This window comes from Aythya fuligula, chromosome 2 (genome assembly GCF_009819795.1).
Source record: "Aythya fuligula isolate bAytFul2 chromosome 2, bAytFul2.pri, whole genome shotgun sequence".
Classification (NCBI taxonomy): domain Eukaryota; kingdom Metazoa; phylum Chordata; class Aves; order Anseriformes; family Anatidae; genus Aythya; species Aythya fuligula.
Genome location: NC_045560.1, coordinates 37,414,499 through 37,437,763, shown reverse-complemented (window position 1 = coordinate 37,437,763; position 23,265 = coordinate 37,414,499). Strand labels below are relative to the sequence as shown.

General features: G+C 39.2%; 1 protein-coding gene across 1 annotated transcript in view; it reads left to right on the top strand.

The window, feature by feature from the left end:
- Positions 1-23,265, top strand: part of RFTN1 (raftlin, lipid raft linker 1) — a 92,554-nt gene that overhangs the window by 49,603 nt on the left and 19,686 nt on the right. Inside the window, exons 5-6 of the mRNA XM_032182957.1 lie at positions 13,544-13,961; positions 17,690-17,893. Coding sequence (XP_032038848.1) covers positions 13,544-13,961; positions 17,690-17,893 — 622 coding nt within the window. The remainder of the gene's footprint in view (positions 1-13,543; positions 13,962-17,689; positions 17,894-23,265) is intronic.

The window sequence follows — 23,265 nt, the reverse complement described above, 5'->3', positions numbered from 1 at the left end:
CTTAAAACAGAAACAAATTATTAATCATATTATTATGAGAAAATGACTTGTAGTATCACAGAAGAGTGATCTGTCACAGATGATACCAACTAAGTTACCAAGGTAGAAGACAGTCCTGTAGTGGTGTAAATATTTTAAATTGAAACAATATCATCGTTTTCATTTTAGTGTGCAAATATAGTGTTGTATAGTACAATAGATAAAAGGCCTATTAACTCCTGGAATTCCCCAGATTCCCTAAAGTTTTATTCTGTATGATGATGTTAGTAGCTAGAGACTGTACTCATAAACTAAAGCACTTTGCCATCCAGAATAGTGTTGCTTTCAATTAACTTTTCTATATATTGGCGAAATTGAAAATAACCTTGCAATTCTTCATTTGTTGCCTTCTTTTTTAAACTATTTGTGGTGATGTAATATTTTGCTAGACTGAAATTTAGCAGGTTATGTCCATTTTGATGGAGACAGATTTGCTGTGCGTGCTTCAGATTTTGCAGCATCTGTTGTGTCCCATCACATGTTATAAAAGCTAGCAATAAATACTATGTTGACATAGCCACCTGGTGTAATAATAGTGTGGGTAGGCGGACTCCCCTAGCTTTAATCCATCTTGCAGTGATGGTCGTGGAGACAATTTTGCAGAATAGACTTCAGCACAGACTGCATGAGCCTGATAGGGACTCAGCTCGACAGACTACACTCATGTTCAATCTTTGCTTTTTGCTATGAATAGTAAAAACTGGTTTAAAAATAATGCAGATCTGATCATCCTCATACTTAACAGACAAACAGATTTTGATAACAAGCTGAAGTTTTCTGAACAAGTACTACTTTTCAGAAGTTTGAATCCGAGTCTAATTTTTTTCAGGGTTTATTGTGTTATTGCACTATTTATTGTGTTGTTGCACTATTTGGGATTATTTCAGCATATTCACACTTAGGTAAAAGTGGTGTAATTCTTGTCTATTAGTTTCAACATGTTTGATTTCGCTCTTCAGTTCTTTAAATCAGAGTAGAAATATGTCACAACTGGCAGCAAAATTTTGCATCATTCCAGTGGAAAATGCATTTGCAGTTGAATCTTCAGAAAGAGCATGGCTGACATGAAAACAAAATGACAACCCAGGAGTCATCTTATTACCATAAATATTCATTTCTGAGAGTCTTCAAAATGCTTTTCTAGACTTGGAAATGTTTCTGTTGGTAGAAGTCATTTGACTATGGGGTTATGAAGATGCCTTTTTGAAATATAATCGTTTAAATTTTAATAGCTGAAATCTATATTTACAGTTTCTCTGTAGGCTGAGTATGTCGCTCATCCTCAGATGTTATTTGATGTGGAGGAATTTGGAGTTCTTTGAAGTTGTTGCTGTCAGGTGTGTGCTGTGTCCCTGTCTGTATCTGATTAAACACATTATGAAAGTCTCAACGCATTTTTGTAAATATAATTCAGGAAACAGGACTTGTTTGGGACTAGGAATTAATTGTCACATTAACTAATTTGTCTGAGCAACAAAAACATCCATTGCTTTTAAGGGCAAATAAAACAGATGTTTATAAACAAAATAAATGAAAAATAAAGGAAGTTCTTCAAAGACAGTGGAACAAAAAGCTGTTAGGGAGGGCAATTGCTTGCTTTCAAAAAAGAGCAGCCCTGTAATTCTCGAACTGTGGAATCCAATCCAAGTTAACAGTGTGTTGTAATTGAGTAGTCAATCCTTGATCACAGAGCTTTTTGTCAGAAAGCCTTTTAGCACAGGTTTGCCATCTTATTGCATTGCAAATTACTATATATTTTAAAAAAAGATATCAAGTAGAATACCCATATTTTCAAAATAAAGTAACGAGTCAATTTTTTCTATCAACTGGGAATTTGCTAGGAAAAATTACCCTGGGAAAACTAATTTTATTGATTTTATTATGCACTGCTGAGCAAGTATTATTTACATGGAGTTTGGGCAAGGGTGCGATTTTAATAGCTTCTTTTCTCAGCTGACCTTTTGTTGCACTGAAAATGCCGTGTGTCGTATTGACTAGTAACTGCTTGCTCCTGGCAAACACAAAACAATTCTGCAATGGAATACAGCATAGGTAATAACTTTTTCCTTTTTCTGTAATGCCATATAAATGTATAAGAGGAATGAAGTAGGAACAGAGAAGTTCTTTCACCTGGTGAATGCTTCTAGCTCCTTGAAACACAGTGCCTGGGTACTGGGCTGATCATAAAACATTGCAGAAATGCCAGAGAACTCTCCAGTCAAATCTGTGTGTCAGTACTGAGAATATTCTGCACTTCAGCGCTCTGTACGAATTTCCTATTTTTTTCTATACGTTTTTGCCAGCCCTGTGGTTTCTGACCATGACAAGAGCCTTGGAAGACAGGAGGCTCTTAGGTAGTGGGGACATAAAGCCGCGTGGGATACACTGTTCCCGTGTCTTAAAAACAGGCTTCCAACACCATGTTCTGTTTGCTCCTTCGTATCCATGTGGATCTAGTTTAGGAAATGACATGCAGCTTGACATGCCCTGAAGAGCTCAAACAGTCCCATGCTGTATTGGTCACGTAATTCCTGGGCAATGGAAGAAGCACCTGAACTGCTGTATAAGTACGTTACTGCTGCACTGCTATCAGCGCTCCTGTCTTTTGCTCTTGGGAAAAAGAGAGATTAAAGATTTGCTCATCTGCTCTTTAATGAGCAGAGCTAAACTTCAGATCTCTGTGGCTCAGATCATTCTGAAGTTGTTACAAGTCAGAAATGCTACTGCTAAGTTCCCCTATTTTGTAGTACTTTGGCTTCTGTCTCATGTAAAATAGGGTGGCCTTTAATTACTTCCTTAGTTGCTCTTTAGTTCTGTGTATTCTGTTACCATATTTTTCATCTGAGGATGTTCTCCTGAGTCTGCTGCAGCAAGGAGAGAAGCTGGGCTGACATCCCAAGCAAAGAATTATTTTAGATACACAGTCATATATGAATGCCAAGTATGTTTCTCATGACCTTTGCTTTTCACATCAATCCGAGTTAAATTCTCTAGAAGAACTGTAGCAGACAGAAGGCTTTTACTTCTACGTTCACATCTTTGTGGTGTTGGTGAAAGGTTAGGAAATGGAGAAGTTTCTGTACCACTTCTACCCAGTTCTGACATTTTAAAATTTAGGAAGCACATCTTTATATTTTTGGCTGCCTGGTTAACAGTGTTCCGTCAGAAGGAAATTTTTATTTGTTAATTTTTTTTTCCAATTTGATCTCATTGGTCAAATCGATTGTCCCTGTGGACCCATTGCACTTCCCTAGGGAAGTACAATAAGCGTGGAGAAGCATCATTTAAAAATGCTGCATCTCAACTGAAATCCAAATGCAGGCATCTTCCTTTTGTGTTTCTGCCTAGAGAAAGACCTTTTCCTGCTGGCCTGTCCTTACTTGACACGATTCAGAATTGCAGCCAGCTTCTTCCGACAAAGCCAGGGCTGTACAGATGATTAATAGGTTTTATGTTTTTAGAAGCAGACCAATCTAGCATGGGATATGATTGCCATGTTGGAACATGTAATCTTCTGACTAAATCTGTTGTATGAGACAACGTTTGTCAAATCTGCTCATTGCTGTTCCCTGTGTTCACTGTCTCAGTGAACTTCGGTGACATAGTCCAGAGTACCCTAGAAATAGTTGTGAATCCTGCAGGTGTAGTGACTTTGTCTACAAGTTTGTTGACATTTGTTTTCTAGTAATAGGACTGCTGGGCCAAGGAAGTGATGGTGCCTCTCAGACTTAACAGAGTAGGATTCCAGGAAGGAATATGCCACCAAAACATGCTGCAAGGATGCTGTCACCTGTTTACTTCTTTTAGGAGATGGCATCTGATACAGTAATCACCAGTCCTCCTGGTACAAAAGCAAGTTGCCTCTAATTAAGGGGTGAGGAGGAAGTTGGACTACTTTGCAAAGCCAACTTTTAAGGAGTTTTATCTCCTGCACTGCTGTGGTAGAGGTTTACCCTGTTTTAGAACTAGATTTACCTGTTTCTAATCATTGGGCTTCTTCCAGACTGCTTAACCAACCCAGAGTGCTGTGCAGAGTGTCTTCAGCCTGTAGGAAGAACTCGCATCCTACATTGCTGAAGGGATCTCCTGTATGTGAGTCCTGTCACCAGTTGTATGGAATATAGCATCAACGAGTATTTACTAGAACTTCTGTAAATGTCTTAAAAAAAAAAAAAAAAAAAAAAGCTTTGTCAGGAATAGAATTGGCATGAAGAATTGATATATTTTGAGTGTTAGTTCATGCACTGTAAATTAATGTACTTTATTACTAACAAGCTTAAACTGTAGTTGAACTCAGTCAGTGTATTCTTTGAAGGTGAGATGTTTCTCCAGAAAGCTGAACATTTACCAGAGGTCAGTCTCACTGCAGGTCTGATGCTTTTATCAGACTACCAACACACTACTTTTCCTGCTCTCTTTTTTTGTATCTGTTACGGCGTTATCAAGATGACTGCTATCTTAGTTCATGTGCATCATTTTCTGGAGAGTCATCTGTGATGTGGTTCTGATGGGCGAAGGATTTTTGTGTTGCTGCTCAAAGAGAGGTTAGTTCTCCAGCTTCTTTTAGTTGCTAGGTGGAAGCACGGTTGGGGTATTTAGAAGGACTTTTGTTTCTCCCATAAAATAAAACCCTAATGTCAATATGAATTATCTTTTAAAATCTTTTCCATAGATGTTCTCAATCAAGGGAGTGATTCAGCCCAGATATGGCTCTCTGCTCATTTCCTGTGTGTTTACTCACAGCAGAATGAGTAATCATCACTTATGGATCAAACAGGGCACTTTCACATGTCCATGTAGTGTGTGCGAGGATAGTAAATGATTTTGACCTCTCAACTTCTAAGTTTTAAAACTCTCGTCAGCATCTTAACTAGATGAAGGCATGGAAAATGAGAAGTGTCCCGGAACAAATTTGTCCGTAATGGCATATATTTATATTGTATTTATGTATTATTTATATAGAGAAAAGTATTTTTGTGTTTGTAATAACGTGATAAGCAAATGAGAAGACAAGAGTATACAATTTCCTATGAAAATTTAATGTAAATATTACTAATCTTTCAATTTTTTGGACTTACAATCACAAAGAAAAATACTGATTTCAGTATTTCTCACGTTCTTGTCTCTTTCTGTTTCTCATTTCTGATGCTTCTCGTTTTTCCATTGTGGTAGGAGCAAAGCTTTTACGTTCGGAAGAGCTCTAGACTGCTGGTGGATTTCTTGAATGTGTTGCTGCAGTCTTACAAGGATCTCTTCTGTGAAGTCTCCAATTGCTCTGTTAATTCCAGGGCTTGTTACCATGGATATGGTAATCCTGAACATTATTCTTTACTTTAAATATGTTTTAGCTGACCTGTTCGGAAATTTCTTACAGGAGACATGGTCAGAGCAGGTGGTAGTAGAAGATAGAGAAGGGGGGAAAAAAAATCTTTAATACTGCTCACAGGATAGTTCTTCAAATGACTGAGCAGTTCCAGTTTACTTCTGTGTCTAGACAACTACCCTTCTGCAGTACTGTTTATTACCTAGGATTACGTATCTAGATGTGATCTCAACCTCTTCTAAAATCATTTCCATCCTTCAAACAAACAGAATAAATCCTACTCTGAAACCTTCACTCTCCAGAGTACTTGCAAAAGAACAATTCACCAGTTAATTCTTTAGCACTTTGTAATGAAAACCATCTCCGAGCACTTAGCCGACTGCTTTGTTTTCTGCATTTTTTTCAGAGCAATCAGAAACCCTATTTTGTTTTTGAGTATTTGGATCTTAGCAATGGATACGGTCATGAAGCAGAAGTTAAAACTCAACATCAGTGGTTCAGCTGTTTGTGATCCGCTGTGATAATATTTATTAAAGTGCATTTTGTTAACATTTTATAAGTGTATATATAACAAGAAATGGTACAAAATAGCATATAATGTATTTTAAACAGCCTGGTGTGAAGGGAAACATCTGTTCCTGGTTAAGCTTCTTTCAACTTGTGTTCTTTTGACTAAGCCATGTAAGAGTGGTGTTGATATATATCTCCCATGAACATTGCACAACTATTTTCAGGACTCTCCCAGGAGCCTGGTTGTGCTTTTCTAATCCCTTGCCCCCAGCAGCTTTTAGAGTCGTCCTCTTGACCAAGATAAAAATAGATGTTGTAAAGTATGTAGCTGATGTTTTTAATGATCCCGCTTCTGTCTGGTGGGAAAAAAAAAATTACTTTTTTTTCAATAATAAACATGATAATATTTTATTCTGTGCTAAAATAAAATATGGTCAAATTGTTGAAACTGTAATTTTGGCTACAAGTAACAGATGGTTTGATGTAACAATGCGGTTATACAGAAACACTCTTTGGTTTACATAGAGATAAAAGAAAGCATTCCCTGCAAATTAAATGTCAAGTCCATAAGTTTGAGACCGAATTCTTCATATTTAAAGTTATCACGAACCCTTTTTTATTGCTTAGGAAAGGGATGCACTAAACCAGCGTATCTGTTTTGAATAGCACAGCTTCAAATTGATTACAATTAAATGAATAATGTTTGCTCATGTTCTACAAACACTGAACTGTGTTTGTCCAGCTAAAATGATTGATAGATAAAAAGCTCAACCAACCGTCTCTATAAATCTTGATTTTCCCCTTGCTTTGTTCACCCATTAGCTTATGAGTGTCTCTCAAAAGTTTCAGATGTAAGGCATGGCCTGCACTTTGCATTTGAAAAATGTTGGTTCTCTGGATCAAGCTTTTGAGACATACTTTGTACAGACTTTTTTTTGGTAGTGTTATCAGGTATTTGGGTGGAATAAGCATAGATGGCTGCTCTGTATTAGTTTATCCCAGGCCTAAAGCAGTTTTCAGGGAATATATCTTAAATGCTGTGGATGAATCCATGATTTCTTCTCAGAGCTTAGGGCAAAGCTGGAAGGACTCGGGTATGTTACAGCAGCTTTTGGGCAGGTGCTCCAGTCTCTGAACCTTTGTAGTCTGTGTCCAGTGATGTTCTTCCTTTGCCAGCTTTCTGGAAGGAACAGATGCTGAAATAAGACAATAATTTGAGAAGAATCACTGCACACAACACTACAGAGGATGAGGTAGTGTGGTTTCAGGAGCTGCCATCTACTGAGATGGGATACCCACCAAAAGGAACGCGTCTGCTTGCACTGCCCTGCACTGTACATAGCCCAGCTGAGTTGTTCTCGAGAAGGAATACATTGCTGACAAGCTGAAGGGGAATTTTGACTTGTTACCCTAGACCCTTTCTTGGCTCTGGTAGCAGGAGACATAGCTTGCTGTAACTTAATCTCTCTTGGCAGTGCTGTCTGAAGAGCGTATCTTCTGTTTTATTCAACAGAACAGTAGGTTGCAGCAAATTCTTGCTTAATTATGTTTTTCCCTGTTCTGTTTGTAGCTTTCAGTTCCAATCTGCAGAGTCTACTACCAATGAGCATGTTGCAAAACTGCGAAGCTTGCTTTCTTTTCCCTGTTTGCTGCCTTATTTTGCTCTGCCACAAATGCAGTGAGAGCTCGAAGTGTCCCATCGATGGCTCTGTTGAAGGAGCTGTGTACTGTGAAGATGTTGCTTGTCTTTGCATTTTGTTTTTGGACTCTGTCTTCTCTTGTATCTACGAACTTACTTGCAACAGTCTTATCCAAAGGTCCTAAGTGGTAAAATTATGGTCACGGTTTTAATTGCAAGCATCAATATAAACATTGCCAGCAATGCTGTTTAAAGCAAGACCCAGTGGTCTGGAATTACAGGTACTCTTTTCAAGGCATCCCTCCAGTGTTTTATCCGTGATGACCAATTATAATGTAATTGGCATTGAAAATGACTGGTAATTGGAAAGTCTGAATGCAGACAGGGATTTGACTTTCTGTAAGCTACATTTATATTTACTGCTATTTATGAGAGCACAAACTGTCTATATCAAATTCATAATTGAATAGGTGAACGTGAACTGGAAAAGGATAGAAATGTATGGGAAGGAGATGCTTCAGTGGCAGCGTATCCCATCAGAAAGGTTGCATGGTTTGGAAGCCTTCAAGTACTGAAACAGAGTTTCAGAGTAAAAGGACAGAGAAATGATTAGCAGTTGCTGCTTTGCTATTTGATTAGTAGAATTATCCCTATTTGTAAGCTTAGTGATGCAAAGTGCCAGAGTCATGGAAGTTTTGAGTTGTTTAGAAATAACTAAACCCTCCTTCAGAACATTAGCTAAGCTTAGTTGGTTTTAAAATAAGCAGTAAACTCTTGGTGAGTGTTGCTGCCTTCTCAGGAAGGAGCAAGCAAGATCTATAGTAAATGTCAGAGGCAAACTAAAAGCCTGCCTTAATTTTAAACATCTGCTTCCAGAAATGAACAAGCTAGGAGGGGGACGTTCGGCATTTGTGATGAAACGTACTGCTAAATGTTAATGAAGGAGGATGCAGTTGGAGAACCGTAGTCTTGAACATCCTTTTCCAATTCCAGCTCCTGGCACGCAGTACGTAGTACCCTCTTCAAACCACAAGATACTGTTCTTTGCCCGAAGATCCCTGGTGCTGTCTCTGTTGGCAAAGGAGGTTTGTCTGAATCCTAAGATGAGGTGGAAGAATACAGCGACCTTATTTCTGGTGTGCATTAGGAGATCTGATGCCTCAAACATTATTCTTTTAAAAACAACAAGCAAACAGACAGATGAGCATTTCTTTTATTAGCTAAGACAGCTTATGTTTGGTTTAAAAAAATGTAGATAGCTCTGAGCAAAATTGTTTCAAAGTTACTGTTTCAAAGGCCATATGTTTTCCCATCAGCAGGACTAAGTGGCTGTCTTCCTCTTCGTTCACTGCAGAGCCAACTGCATGCATCTGGCTGTTGGGAAATCAGTCCATTGCCACTGGAGAATGTTGTCTGTTCTCCAAGTGTGCTTTTGCTATGCATGCTCTTTGTAGGTTTTTTCTCTTGTTTGTTTTTGTATTAGCAGCAGTCCCCTTTAACCTGGCATTTTACCTTGTTATATCGTGAAACGTATAGCAAACCTGTTCATGAAATGTTCAGTCCAAGTGAGTCCAAGTTTTGAAGATTGCTGTCATCCAGATCGTCAGGAAGTGTAAGTCTTGAGCCCCTTTGGGACTGTTACCAATTGGAGTGTCCTGATGACAGTAATAAAACTACTTCTGCTCTGCATGCATGCTGAGAGCTTCCAGCTTCTGGCATACAAGAGCTACGAGAAATCCCTAACACTTGTCTTATTAAGTCTACCGTTTGGAAATCCTTATCCAAGAGAGAGATTCTCATTATTAAGTGGCTTGGTGTTACTTCCCGTGCTTATTGATGCAGGTGGGATACTCCCCTCAGCTTCCTGGCAGTGTCTGGTTTGCTGTGTGCCATCCCGTGGGACAGGCGTGCAGAATCTCACTGTGAGCAATTACAGAAGCTGACAAATCACGGTTCTCTTCAGCAGGGGAACGGTATCCGTGAGCTCCTGTATTTATAGGTAATAACATCTTGCTCTCCGTGAATAGGAGATTATTTTGGAGCTGATAATGCAACAAGAAACACAGACTCACAGACAATACGTGAAATGTGCAATGAATTTCAAGGTGTCTCTATTCTAAACATATGAAAAAGAAAACCTGTACGTAACCGTTCAAAATGGGCTTTCAGCCTGGAGTCTGTGGGTTTCCTTCATGGTCGTGATGCCTATAGTTTAAAAATAAGTAGTTTTCAGAAAAGAGGATTTCATCTTTCATTTATACCATCGCAAGGCGTGTTGTTACAGACCTTTACATTTGACCACCAGCAATTTCCTAACTAGGTAGGAAGCCTTTAAGAGGATCAGAAGGTGGGACATAAATTTGCTACATCAACATAAATGTTCAGTGCCACTGCTCTGTGCTACTGATGGTGCCTTTTTTCCAAAGGCAGTATTCAAACAGTGGTCAGGCAGTCACAAAATAATCAATAATGCTTTACAAATGTTAAGCAGTGTTAACACAAGTGCCCCAGCAGAAATTCGGTTAAGGTAGTGATGTTGGGGTTTGACACAGTGCTTGTCCCTGTCCCTGCTGCAGTTATTGGGAGGTTTGATATTTATTTCACAGATAGCAAAGGCTAAATGGTCCTTTGGTCCTTTTTTCCCCTCTAGGGAAAATGCCAGGTTTCTAATCAAGCAAATTATAGGGTTGGCATTAAATTCTGTAATGGCATTAGCCCTCTGTACACATGAAATTTCACCTCTTCTTTAAATAGGTTCTGTTTTTAAACTGGCATGTCTCCAGGTTAATACAAACCAGTTATAAACTGATTTAGATGGACCCACTTGTTGTTGTTTTCTTTTACCCAAATTAAAATAAATGAGTTAAGTTCTGCTTCTGTTGTTGAACAGCATCTTTTGTGATGGAGATCTGTGTTTGAATTTGTGGTTAATATCATCCAAGCTGCAATTTGAGGCACTAAAAATGTTTCTGTTCCTATCTGGGGAAAGAACCAAAGAATTGTGGTTTTATATTTATATATATACATTTTTTTTTCTTTGTCGGAGTTTCCCTTTCAAAAATTTCCCAATGTGTAAAGAGCAACTATGTGGCATGTTTAAAATATAAAAAAGGTCAGGGAAATCACTGAAATTACTGTGGATCAACTTGTGTAAGCACTTCTATTGTCTTTTTTCTTGATGTGGCACATGGTAGAGATACATTTCCTCTGCTTTTTCCTCTTATTGTAGCATGGCGAGGGCTTTTCCCCATTTGTTCTCTGGACTGGCACATAAAATCAATGAATTGTAGCATTTATCTGATCTGGGCTATGCTGTGGGTGAGCCTGACAAAGCAGCAGCGTGTTCTTTCCATTCAGTTCACCTCTACCCCTGCTTTCTCCTGCACGTTTCTCTTGCCCTGTTACTGATTGTCAGGGTACCGAGGTTTGGTTTCTTGCCTGAGCCCGGGTTTGTGTTTTTTGGAATTTGAGTATTTCAAATACAGGAAACAAGAACTAGAGATGGATACCGGATGGCATAATTCATTCTGGCTGTAAAGGCAACTATAATTCTGCACTACTTAGACTCTAAATAGGGTGCCAAAAAATCAAATTATTTTTGTTTGTTGTTTGAAATCAAATTACCTTCGTTCATAGGTCGAAAATGCTAGGGCTTCATACTTTATTTATGACGTGAGCTAGCTTCCTCGTCGTTTTGTGGGAAGTTGGAAAGAGCCCGTTTGCATCTGCTGATGCATCACTTTGCTTTTCTGCAGCTTCCATTGCCCAGTCGATGTAACGTTTCCTGTTACATTGGCTTTATTGAAAATAATGAGATGCTTGGTTCTCCCTTATGCAAGTGGGAAAATTTGAAATGTAGGTTTAAATAAAATGTTGTATTCTATATACTGCTGATTAACTTGTTTGGAAAGTGCAGGCATGTTCTCTTTTTGTAATACTTGTGCTAAACCATTAGGCTAATAGAGCTTAGAGTATCATCCCAGCCTTATTCCCTCCTCTTGCTCTTCTGAGAACAAGAGCCTCAGAAGGAAAACATCAGGTTCAGGTATTCCTCAGAACGAACATATTTTCCTTGAGTGTGCCAAGACTGTAAAACATTGCTACAATAGCTGTGAAAGCTGTTCTCATCCAAATCACAGTGTGGGAGAGCCTGCTATGGGCTGACAAGCAGGCTTCCAGGACCAGTAACAAAACTACATATGTACTATCCTCACACCCTTAGGAGTTGCATACAAGTTAAATTTCTATAATTAGCTGCCCTGCAACCTGCTAAACAAATGTGGTGATGTGTGTATAGATTAGTGATAACAGATGAGCTGAATTTGTAATTCTTTCGATGACTTCTTAAAAATGTATTTGTAAAATTGCAACAGGGATTCAGGAACTTTAAGTGTGTTACGAGTGCAACATCAACCTTTCTGAGCAAACCAGTGGCATGCTGATGTTCCTTGCAGACACACATCCATTTGATCAAGATACTGCAGGTAGTATTTTTATCTGGAGGTTATCCTCCCCATTTAGCAGTGAGCTTTAGTTAAGTCAGCATCTCACGTTCGTCAGGCTAAACCCCTGTAAAAACTGTTGTGTTTGTTTCCTGGAGAGCTCTGTTTAAGTTCCTGCCATCACAGCATTAAGAGTTAATTTAACAGGAAAAATAAAGCGGTGGTTTGAAAGAGGAAGTTCTTGTAGATCAGGTATCATCTGTAGGTTTGTATGTTCAGAACAGGACCACGTTAGCAGGAAGTAGATGATTCATTTAGAAAAAAAATAATTCTGGGGAGGGAAAATGCAGAAACAAGCTTCCCCTTAAAATATGTGGGTATATATTTAAATATACATCTATACAAAATTCTTCCCTATTCTGTTCCATCCCTTGTGGTTTCACAATGCAAAGATTCATGTAAAATACTGTATTTCACTTGCTCCTGAAAAGAAGCCTGAACTGTTTCACACAAGTTCATACAAAATTGAACCTCAGAGAATAATTAAGACACTTCAGCTCTCCAGAATTGCATGGTACGCACAGAAAGTGAAACTGTTTCTCCATTCTTAAGCCATTTCTTTTTGAAATATTTATGCGTGTTTAGACTGTATGTTATACAAAGTGTATGTGTTACATGGAAAGCTTTCCTTTTCTGTTGGTGATTTTGATAAATGAACTCAGGCCTTTTCACAAGAGTCTGGCTCGCTGGATTTCAGGAGTGTGAGGCTGAGGTCTCTGTTGGATGGTGTGTCCGTAGTGCTGAGTCTCTGCAATAGATTTCTATTTCTGCTACATCTCAAACCTTCCTTGGCTAATTCCTGCTTTATCTGATTGTCACTACTAGCCCAGTGCTCTTTTCTTAGGACCTTTTGTGATTTGATTCCTTCATGTTCTTTCTTTACCTAAAATGTAAAGGATTAGTAATACAGCCCCTTAGTTTTCATTCTTCTTCTTCACTCATCTCCCAGCTATTGTGTGGAGTTCTCTGTCTTCCCAAACGTGATGTACTAAAATAACTTTGCTTTTATGTACTCATTATGTGAAAGTTTGCCATTTGTGTCTGAATCCAAAATAGGAAAAACAACAACTGTTGTTCAGCTGGTGCATGTAACGGAGAGAGTTAATAACCTTTTTCTTGCGTGAAAGCCACAGTCACGTGCCTCATACAGCAGAAGGTGTAACAGTCAGCCTGTGACTTCATAAGGTTGATGCTGATACTTCGTGTGAGTAATGCAACCTCTGGAAATTCAGAATAAACTTTTCGAAGAATCCTTTATGCCTTGTGAAGAAGTATTTAGGCATTTGCTTCCCTTTGTGTGTGTGCATGCGTGTGTGCACTTCTGTATTATTGCAGTTTAGGCAGTGTAGGGAATTTCTCATCCTACTTCTGTGGAATTTAGCTTTTTATGGAAATGTAACGACAATTTCCTGTGGTAGTGGACAAATGTAGCAAAATGACACGCTAGCTCCCTTGAAAGGTGTTATTTTCTGTATTTCTATTTAGCTAAGACAGTTTGACAGTTAAAATCTAATCTTCTTTGACTTGTAGATTCAAGATGCAGCAAGTCAAGGCTTGAAATTTGTTGGAATTATACCTCAGTACCGTTCCCAAAAGAACTGTCTTGTCAGTTCCTCTCTGACACCCGCCAGTAACAACTCTGTGCAATCAAGAGATAATAAAAATGTTTCAAATTGCCCTGAGGATCAGGCTTCGCTGGATGGCGAGAAAATAGACGGCATTAATGGATGCAGTACTCAAGCGCCAAGTGAGGAGAGTGCTGACCAATGTGCCACATCCAGGGAAGGCTGGAGGGGTGAAGGACAGGCTACTGAGGAGCCCAATTTCAAGTCTGTGAAGGGCAACGAAGAACAACCTGAGAGCCTGAGCGTCAGAGAAGCGACAGACACGCAGAATGGAGTTGCAGAGAACGAAGTGCCAGCACGAGGCTCAAAACCACTTACCGGCAGTAAGTACGGCAGTGACCTCTAATACTTAAAAGCCAAGTTTAAAATTGCCTCAATTATGTTTCCAGCTCCTTCGGGGCTGGGAACTGAGCGCTGTAAAAGCCAAGAACGGGTGCACCAACTGAACCACTTAACCCCATTTCAGCATTGTTACGCGGTTCGCAATCACTGAGGGTAAGTCGGATGGCAAATGAAGAGCTGATATAGCCAGGTGCAACTGTGTTATGTCCTGTTCCTTGCCTCAGTGGAAAGATTTATTTTAGTCCGCTGTTCAGCTGAACTGGTTGATTTCTGGATTTGTTGTGATAATCTGAGAACTCTGGTTATTTGGTATCTGGAAATCAGTAGTTATTTCTGGTAGTGGTTCATGTTCACTAATTCATAATAATGGTCCTTGTGGAAATGGTGTTCCTAATAATTTACCTTATGATTTTCATATTTTTGAAGGTTATTTTTCACAGACCCCTTTTCTTTTTTCACTTCTTTTCAATTTTTCTTTTCTTTTTTTCTTTTCTTTACTCTCATCTCGTCCCATCCCTTCTTTCCCATCTCTCTCTTTCCCCCTTTCTCTCTCCCTTTCTCCTGTTCTTTCTCTCCTCTGCTTTGATTTCTTGATATCTCTTCTGATATGCTTTCCAATTTTAGATGTCATTTTATATCATCTAAAAAAAATAATCTCAGCTGAGGGCTCAAAGTTCCCTCCTTAAGGTGTTTGTTTCTCAGAGGTTAATTCAGTGGCAGAAGTTGTAGTTTAAAATAGGATGTAGACCAGAGTAATTTAGAAAATCAAAAATCATCAGAAAAAGATTCTTGTCCCTTTTTCACTTTAAATCTCTTTCCTATATTTGTCTACATCCTAGAAGAGATTGTGTGCACTTATTTCTATTACTTCTTTACTTACTTTCCTTACGAGTTATAAATCTACATAAGGAAATTCCATCTACATTCCTTTGAGCTGGTACTGTCCTTGACTTCAATTTATCGCTGTTCTTCATGTTTTACATAGATTCAGTCAAACAATCCTGGCCCTTTGGGGATTTTATAATGTAGGACTGAGAATGAATATGCATTCTTGGACTATTTGGACTTGGACTATTGTCTTGGTTTCCGTTGCATTGTCATGTAATTAGGTTTTTGTCACCAGATTTGGATCATTCTTCAGTAACGTCTCGCTATACGATCCTCAAATTTTGGGGGCAAGGCAGCAACCAGGTTTGGTCAAAGCACTGCTATTATTTGAATAATTTCTGCTGTTTTATGCTAGAAACTTACTCCTTATAGAACCTCTTTGAGTTCTGTAGTTCTTCTTTCTCTTTTTATATATCCTGTCCTTGAGAGAGTTAACCTAGCAATTATCTTTTTGATGCTACTCTCTGCACTGAACTGTGGAAATTGTTTGCTGCAAGCAACCACGTTCTTAATATTTCTGCATAGTGGGAAGCTGACCACCTCAAATCTTCCCAACCTTCTGTCTGAGACACTCTAGCTGAGTTTATTACAGCTTCTGATTTGCCAGATAAGAGGTTTTATTTAAAAAGATGTGGTTAGTTTCCTTATTTATCTTTCTTTCTCTGAGTGCTTTTTGGCCTTACTTATTTTTCATGTATTTTTACTGGTGAGTTATGCAAATACTTTCCAAGAGTAAAAGTCTGCGAAGGCACTTTTATATGACAGAAAATGAAATAGCTCCCCTCCAGTAGGATTTTCCCAAATCTATTGCCTATACAACATTGCTGACTTCTTTATTGCTCTGGTATGGCTTTTTGTTATTACAGCACTCCCTCTTCCTCCCATGGAAAATGTATTTCAGTCTTTGGCACCAGTTCTCCATCCTTCCTTGGGAACATGAAGGTAGAAAGTACCAGGTGTTTTTTTTCCCGGTTACCCTACTTATTCCATAGGAAGTGATCACTCTTGAACTCCTTCTTCCCTACATTAAACTTTGTGGGGGGGAGTGATATTTACAATTTGTGGGATCTTAATTTTGTCCTTTCATTTAAGTTTTGTACTCTTTAAGAGTTATTTTTATGCTGCTTCATATTTTTTTTTCTGAATATTTTGTAATGCTCATTTAATTTCCTTTTGGTTAAAGGGCTCTGAAAACACCATCGATAATTATTTTTGAACAAGGCACAAATATTCCAATGCTGTGTCCCAAAGTGCCGTGTTATCTACAACCAACTTGAAAGTTTATTTGTCCATGCTTGAGCAGTCAGGCTGCCTGGGGAAAACTTTGTCAGTAGTGACCGGACCAGTGGGAAGGACTGGTATAGCAATGGTTGCAAAACCAAGTCAACCACTGAAAGACTCCCACACGTTTTAAACGCCTGTTGTCAACAGCCCAGTGTCAAATCCAAATTATCATCTCCCTATGGGTTTCCAGTTCCATGATTTACTGTTGTTAGTAAAATGTCTTCGTATACACCAAAAGATCTCAATTTCCAACATGAGTTTGTTTTAGGGGTCAGAATCCAACTGATTGCAGAACTTCTGTGTGCATGCTCTTTTGAGTTAGGATTTTCATCGTTTTATTCTTTCTAAGCAGTTGGCAAACAGCAAGAGGAGCCGTGTTAATTATTTCTTTTAATTCTATTTTAATCACGGTTCACGTCTGAGATCTTTAGGTCTCCTTCTCATGTTTGGTTATATAGTGAGCTTCCTGCTTCCAAGTGCTGCCAGCATCTCCTTTCTGATATTATTTTCATTTACACACTTCATGCTCAGAGACGTTTCTGTTAGAGAGCAATCTTAGCATTTCTCTTGACATTTCTTTCTTTATTTTAATATTTGAGATTAGAATATAATAACTTGGAAAAAAAAGAGGAGCTTGTTGAATGAATGGATTTCACTTGATGTTTTTGCCCTTTTTATTTATTTAGAGTGATTTTTTTGGCTCCTGCAAGTCAATAGTCAATCTGCACTTAAATTTACTTCCAACCTCAGAGCTGTGAACGCTCAACTTTTCTGTCAACGGTGACTTTTTTCAGTTGTAAGAGGAGATATGGAACAGAGTCTAGAAAATGTTCTCATTTTTGAGCCCGTTCACAATTCTACTTTCAAGATTCATTTGCTGTTGTGTCAATGTCTCGCCTTGGCTCAGACCCAGAGTAAATCAACTAACCAGCTAGCATTGTCTCTCTATTTATGATTCATTGTGTTTTCTTTAGATGAGCCTACTGCTTGCTGGTTCCGTGCCATAGCATTATCAAAAACAAGTTATTTAATGCTTCATTTTAATGGCCATGATCTGGGTAATGCAGTTACTCCTAAATCTGCAAGATTTCATATTTGAACCAACCTCTTGTAAGAGTGCATTCAGTAGGCAAAAAGGAGACAAAAAATGTGACTTAAATTTTAGTGATATTGTGACTTGTATGGTACTTAATGCAGTTTGTGGAGCTTCTTAGGTTTTGTATCTTGGTTTATACTGGTAACTGTAGTGGGGGGACTGTCCATTAGTACACAAGTATGGTTACCTGAAAATGTTTTATTATCAACAGTGAATCCATTGTTAGTAACAAATATTGTAAGAATAATCAAAGTACTGTGTTGGATTTGGGGTTTCTCCTGTGCTGGACACTGCAGAAATGTAATAAGGAGAAAAACATGTCCCAAAGTATTTGCAGTTGCACCGCATAGTCAGACAAGGGCAAACAGTGGGTTCTGCATTGTTTTAGCTGACATACCATAATGTGGTCGTTGTCTTACTCCATTTTTTACTTTCTGTTAGAGACAGAGATCTTCGCGCTCTTCAACAAGCCTAAAACCCCCCAAAAATGCAGCCAGTATTACACGGTGACCATCCCTATGAGGATCTCCAGGAACGGGCAGACTGTCAACAGCTTAGAAGCAAATTGGCTGGAGCACATGACAGATCACTTCAGGAAAGGAGGCTCCTTGGTAAACGCCATCTTCAGCCTGGGAATGGTAAATGGTATGGAAATTACAGAAAGCATTATGTTGTGATTGTTTTCCTTTCCCCTCTAATAGAGGTCATTATCTTTGAAGAGAAGACATTTGGGAGGTGCTTTTAATATAGGCTTGGGGCATATTTGTTTTAAATCATCCTATTTCAGTGAAGTGGAATGAAAGCACAGGAAATATTTTGGCATCTGAATAAGGAAAGCTGAGATCATGTATTTTATAAACATAATAGAGATTCTGTAACTGCAGAAATACACAGACTTAATCAACAGTACCAAGTAAAATGAATTAAATTACTAAGATTGGAAAGCAGATGACATAAATGGAAGAGTGTCTTTCCTCTTAGCTCTCTGGCCACACGCTGTGCCTGGGTCTGATGCTAGGGCGGTAAAAGGACCTATAAGGACCCTCTAGTCTTATCTGGGCAGTATCTGGCCTGTTACTCCCAGTTCTTGCAGAGGATATTTTCACATTTATGGCACAATATTTTTATAAAAAATGTCTGTGCTTCTCGTTTCATCCTAGTGATACGAGTTTCATGTGTGTGATGAGTCAATGATGGTGTTATTAAGATGAAAAGACTAAAAACCAGATTTTTGCATGCTGTGAAAATATAGCAGTGAATTCAACTTCATACTGTATGCAGCCAATCTGTACATTCCTGGCCACCAGGGTGTCCCTGCAGACAAGCCTGTTGCACAAAGAAAGATTTTGGTGCATAATAGGGATCTTGGAGACATGACCATGGGGACAAACCAAGGGAAGTACTTGAACATCGAAATGTTGAATTTGCAGCCAAATTAGTTTTACTGGAAAATTATGTGACTAGTATACTGCCCAGTTAAAATGCTTATGGCTGAATCCTGTGAATGCTATGAATCTTTCACCTAATTTTGGTTTGTTTTGCATTCTTCAAAAGGGATGTGGTAACCCATAGATTGGGCCCTGCTACTAAGTTCCATGGGTTTGTGCCACAAAATTATAGCAGAACTGCTTCGAGAGCATCTTCTTCCCATTTTGCTGCCAGTCAGAATTCCAGGGCCCGTGATGAAACACAGTGATATTAGTTGGTTCTGGTAAAAGTCAATTGGGAAATTAATAAGCAATCCTATTTTTTTGTTTTGTTTTGTTTTGTGGCAAGTAGCAAAAAAAAAAAAAAAAAGAAGGGCTAAAGTTCAGTCGATGGAATGCTTTCATACAGCTTCCTGGAAAGCCTAATTGTTAGTTAACTTATTTAAAGCCATGGTCATTTATTTTATGTCTATAAATTGCAACTCATCGAGGCAAAACTAATTGGCTGTATCAGGCTCAGTGTTTTCTTTAATAAAATCTGCTTATCAATGTACTCTAAAATGCTTTAAACACAGCATTTTTCTGTTATTTAAACTTCTAAAGTTCATTTATATAACGGCTCTGAGGGAAGTTCATGTACTCGGACACCCCAGTGAGGAGTGCTGGATAACTGCCTACAGACATAGATAAAGTAAGCTTGAACGATGACATGAAAGTTTCTATGCAAACAGGACAATGAATTATATGAAAGCGGACAGATTCATGGTTAATTTAGATTAGAGACTGAAGATGAGCTATTAATAAACATTTTTTCCTTTAGCGTCTTCCAGTTTCAGGAAGAACAGTTTTAGTAGCCAGAAAGCTCAGAGTTAAGGCTTTTAAAAGGGTATCAGTTAAAACTCTTACGTTAACACGCTGTGACTATGCCCGTGCTATTAGAAGGATATTTGCTAGGAACATCTGTAAGACACTCTCAGTTGCAGTTAAGTGTTTGTGGTTTAAATCCTAACATTTTCCTATGCTGCAGAGCAGTGGAACAGATTTTTCAGGCTTACACCAACCAGGGTAGGAAGGCAGAAGAAAGAGGAGGCTGAGGGCTTCTTGTCTTTTTTCTAGTCTTTTAAGGCAGCCTATCCATCTCCTCACAGCTGATCTCTGTATTCACTGATTAATCCCTTTGCAAATCAAGGTAATATTAGCATACTTTATCTAATTGCTTATATACATTTCTTTGTTCTGGGAACTGGTTTTCTCTTTGCCTTAAAGTACGAATTCATTATTTTGCTTATTAGACTTAAAAGCAGAGTTATCATCTTCTTCCCCCTTGTCCTTGGAATGCCCACTGAAGTAAAGATTTCCAGATTATCAGCAGACATAATTTGTTTCTTCCTTCTGCCAACAGTTTAATAATTTGTATTTAAAAGAATTTTAAAGTTCACTGATAGCAACTGTTTATTTTTGCTTATCATGCCATATAATAATAAACAGAGATACAACACACTTGCAAATTACAAAATGTAAACCATGGAGTGTTACACCATACATTAAATGTTTTCAGACATTGCTAGTAAGTTAGAAACAGCAGCATAAATTATTTAAATTTGGAGTTGTTACTACTTGCTGTTACTTCATCCAACTCATGTCATTGCTAATGCTGCCTGTAATCCCAGGTGTAACTGATGCTGGCAAGTGTGAAGTGATCGCAGTGATCTGAAGTGATCCGAAGTGATCGTAGGACTTCACCCATTCCCTCTTCTAGTGAAAAGTAAAGACCATAGCAGCCAGGTACAAATGAAAACCACTGAAAATGGAAAGGAGGTAACAGGAAGGATCTGTTTCTTTCCTTTAACAGTAAGTTTTCAGTCAGCAGTGTAAGAGTAGGTGAGGATGAGAAGAGAGGAAGAATGAAAGCTATGTTTTCATGCATTAACAGAGTAATTACTAGCTTGATCATTTTTAGTTGTTTTGAACTACAGTTCTTTAAATACTGGGCATTCTTGTATTTGTTTTACCATTGTCTGTAAATTTCCTGGCTTTCAAGCTTAGAAAAAGCCAGCCAACCGGCCATAAAACATTGACAGGACTTAAACAAGATATGAGTCGGTTGGAGGAGGAAAGTAGTCAGGTTTTTAGAGGAGCAAGTTGATTGTCTCTGTTATATTTGCACTGCTGCTGACAGAGATGAACCAGTGATGCATTTGGCCAATTATTTTCACCTTATCCACTGAAGTGGCTGGAATTTTTATCATCCATATGGAATTATTTTTTCTGCTCATAGTGAAGGTGAAAAGGTTCAAGGGAGGGGAGGAATATAAATTTGAAGCAAAGGCCAACATTCAGATCACATTGCACATAGAAGCATAGAACCAGATAGCTGGTTTTCATCTCTGAGAGCACCAGCAGCCTAAAGGTTAGTTTCCTAGATGAGGGAGATTTGTAGTTCAAAGACAACACAGTGAAAATTGTTGCATGCTAGAAAAGCTGTCATAGCAAAGAAAGAATTTTTTACCATATACCTCTTGTAAATCAGAAGCCAGAACATCAAAATAGCTTTTTGTCAACAGAGCTACATCAAATATTTATACAACCAGTGAAAATAGCTTTTTGTGCACAGTGGGATACCTTAATGAAAATGCAGTGGCAATGGAACATTTTCAGAGGAGGGACAATGATTGTAACCTCTGTGTTCTGAGCCTTTTCTTTAAGGAAGTGTGAAGTTATGTCAGTTCAAGAGTAAAGACTGGGAAATAATGGCATAAACAGCAATGTCAGTAGCTTGTCTTATTGGCATTACTTATTGCCCTATTGCAAGTGAATTAATATTTGGTATCATTAAAGACCTTTTTAATGTAGGCTAAGTTCCAGGAAATAATATTGTTAAGCAAGGCTTTACCAAAAGAGTGTACAACCACACCAGAATCAATGAATACTTATTTGTGAGAAACAGTGGAAACTGGAAGGACCAACTCACCATCTAAAGCTTCGGATGGCTGATCGTTGTAGGTTGGTTAGGTAAGATTCAGCCAAATAAATGTTGGAACGTGCCATGCAGGTGTCTGCATGAGTTATCACCCAAAATTGTCATTCTAATTGGTGTAAAATAGGCCTAGACCAAGACAGTCTGTGTTGGGATTCACCTTGTCCCACATCAGACATATAGAAGAGATGGGTGGGTACAGTGGGGTACGTGATGTAGTGACAGAAGACCTAGAAAAGGCTGAGATACCTAGCGCCTCCTTTGCTAGGTCTCAGAGCTTAGGGGCAGGGTTCAAGGAGGTGCAGGACTAGCAGCAGTGGATGAAGATCGAGACGGGTTGCTTGAGTTCTGAGACCAGATGGTCTGCATCCAAGGTGCTGGGAGAGCTGGTGGTGTTTTCTCTGAAAGGTCCTGCAGATCAGGGTAGGTCCCCAACACCTGGGAAAGGCAGAGGTTGCGCCCGTCTTCAAAAAAGACCAAAAAGACAATCCAGCCTCACTTCTCTTCACTGGAAAAATCGCTGAGTTGCCTTGAAACACATTTCTGGACACATGAAGGAGAGGAAAGTCATTGTGAATAGTCAGCAGGGATTTAACAGCAGCCTGTATGGGAAGCCAACTAGACAGTTACAAACAGCTGGTTGCATGTCAGGGCTCAGAGGGTAATAATTACAGGTCGTGCTTTGAGTACCACAGAGATCTGTCCGGGGCTCTGCTGTGTCCAACAGCGCTAGCAGAGCTGCAGAGGAGGCGAGGGTGGGTGCTTCTGCCAGGTTTGCAGATGATCCTGTGCTCAGGGTGCGGTTGATGTGCGTCAGGGTTGGGCTGCTCTTCGGAGGGACCTGGGCAGGCTGGAAGAACAGCCCAGCAGGAGCTGCTGGAAATTCAATGAGGACAAATCTCCTGCCTCTGTGCAGGGAGAGCTCCTTGCACACACGCAGGCTGGAGACTGCCTGGCGAGGCAGCAGCTCTGGTGAAAGGGCCCTGGGCGGTGTTAGTAGGTGGCAAGCTGAGCATGAGTGGCTGGAGCACGTGTCCTATAAGGGAAGGCTGAAGGGGATGGCTTTGTTCACTCTGGAAAAGGGTCAAATTTGGGGGTCCTAACAGTGCCTGCTAGTGCCTGAGGAGAATATTGAGAAAAGAGATAACCCAAGTAAATGCACCCTTGGCTGAGGTGCATGGTTGGAGGATGAGAAAGAATGTGTGTAAATTGAAACGAGCCACGTCCTAGCTGGATGTAAGGAAAAACTTTTTCATCGTAAGAACAGTCAAACTTTGGAAGAGGCTGCCTGGGAAGTTATACAGTCTCCATCCTTGAAGATTGTCAAGATACAACTGGGTAAAGCCCTGAGCAACGGGGTTTGCTCCTGCTTTGAACAGGAGATTGAACTGGAGACATCCTGAGGTCCCCATCCAGCTCAGTTACTCTGTGAACCTATGAAGCTGGGTGCTGAATGAAGTAATGGTTATTTCTCTGCATCAGTTGTAAAAGAGAGCCTTGGGTGGCTAATTCAACTGTAGGCATCTATGCCATAAATATGTAATGTCGGGTGATGCAAATCTCACCTATAGAACATAGTTTCTACCTAAGTTGCTGCAGACTTTGTAGGATCT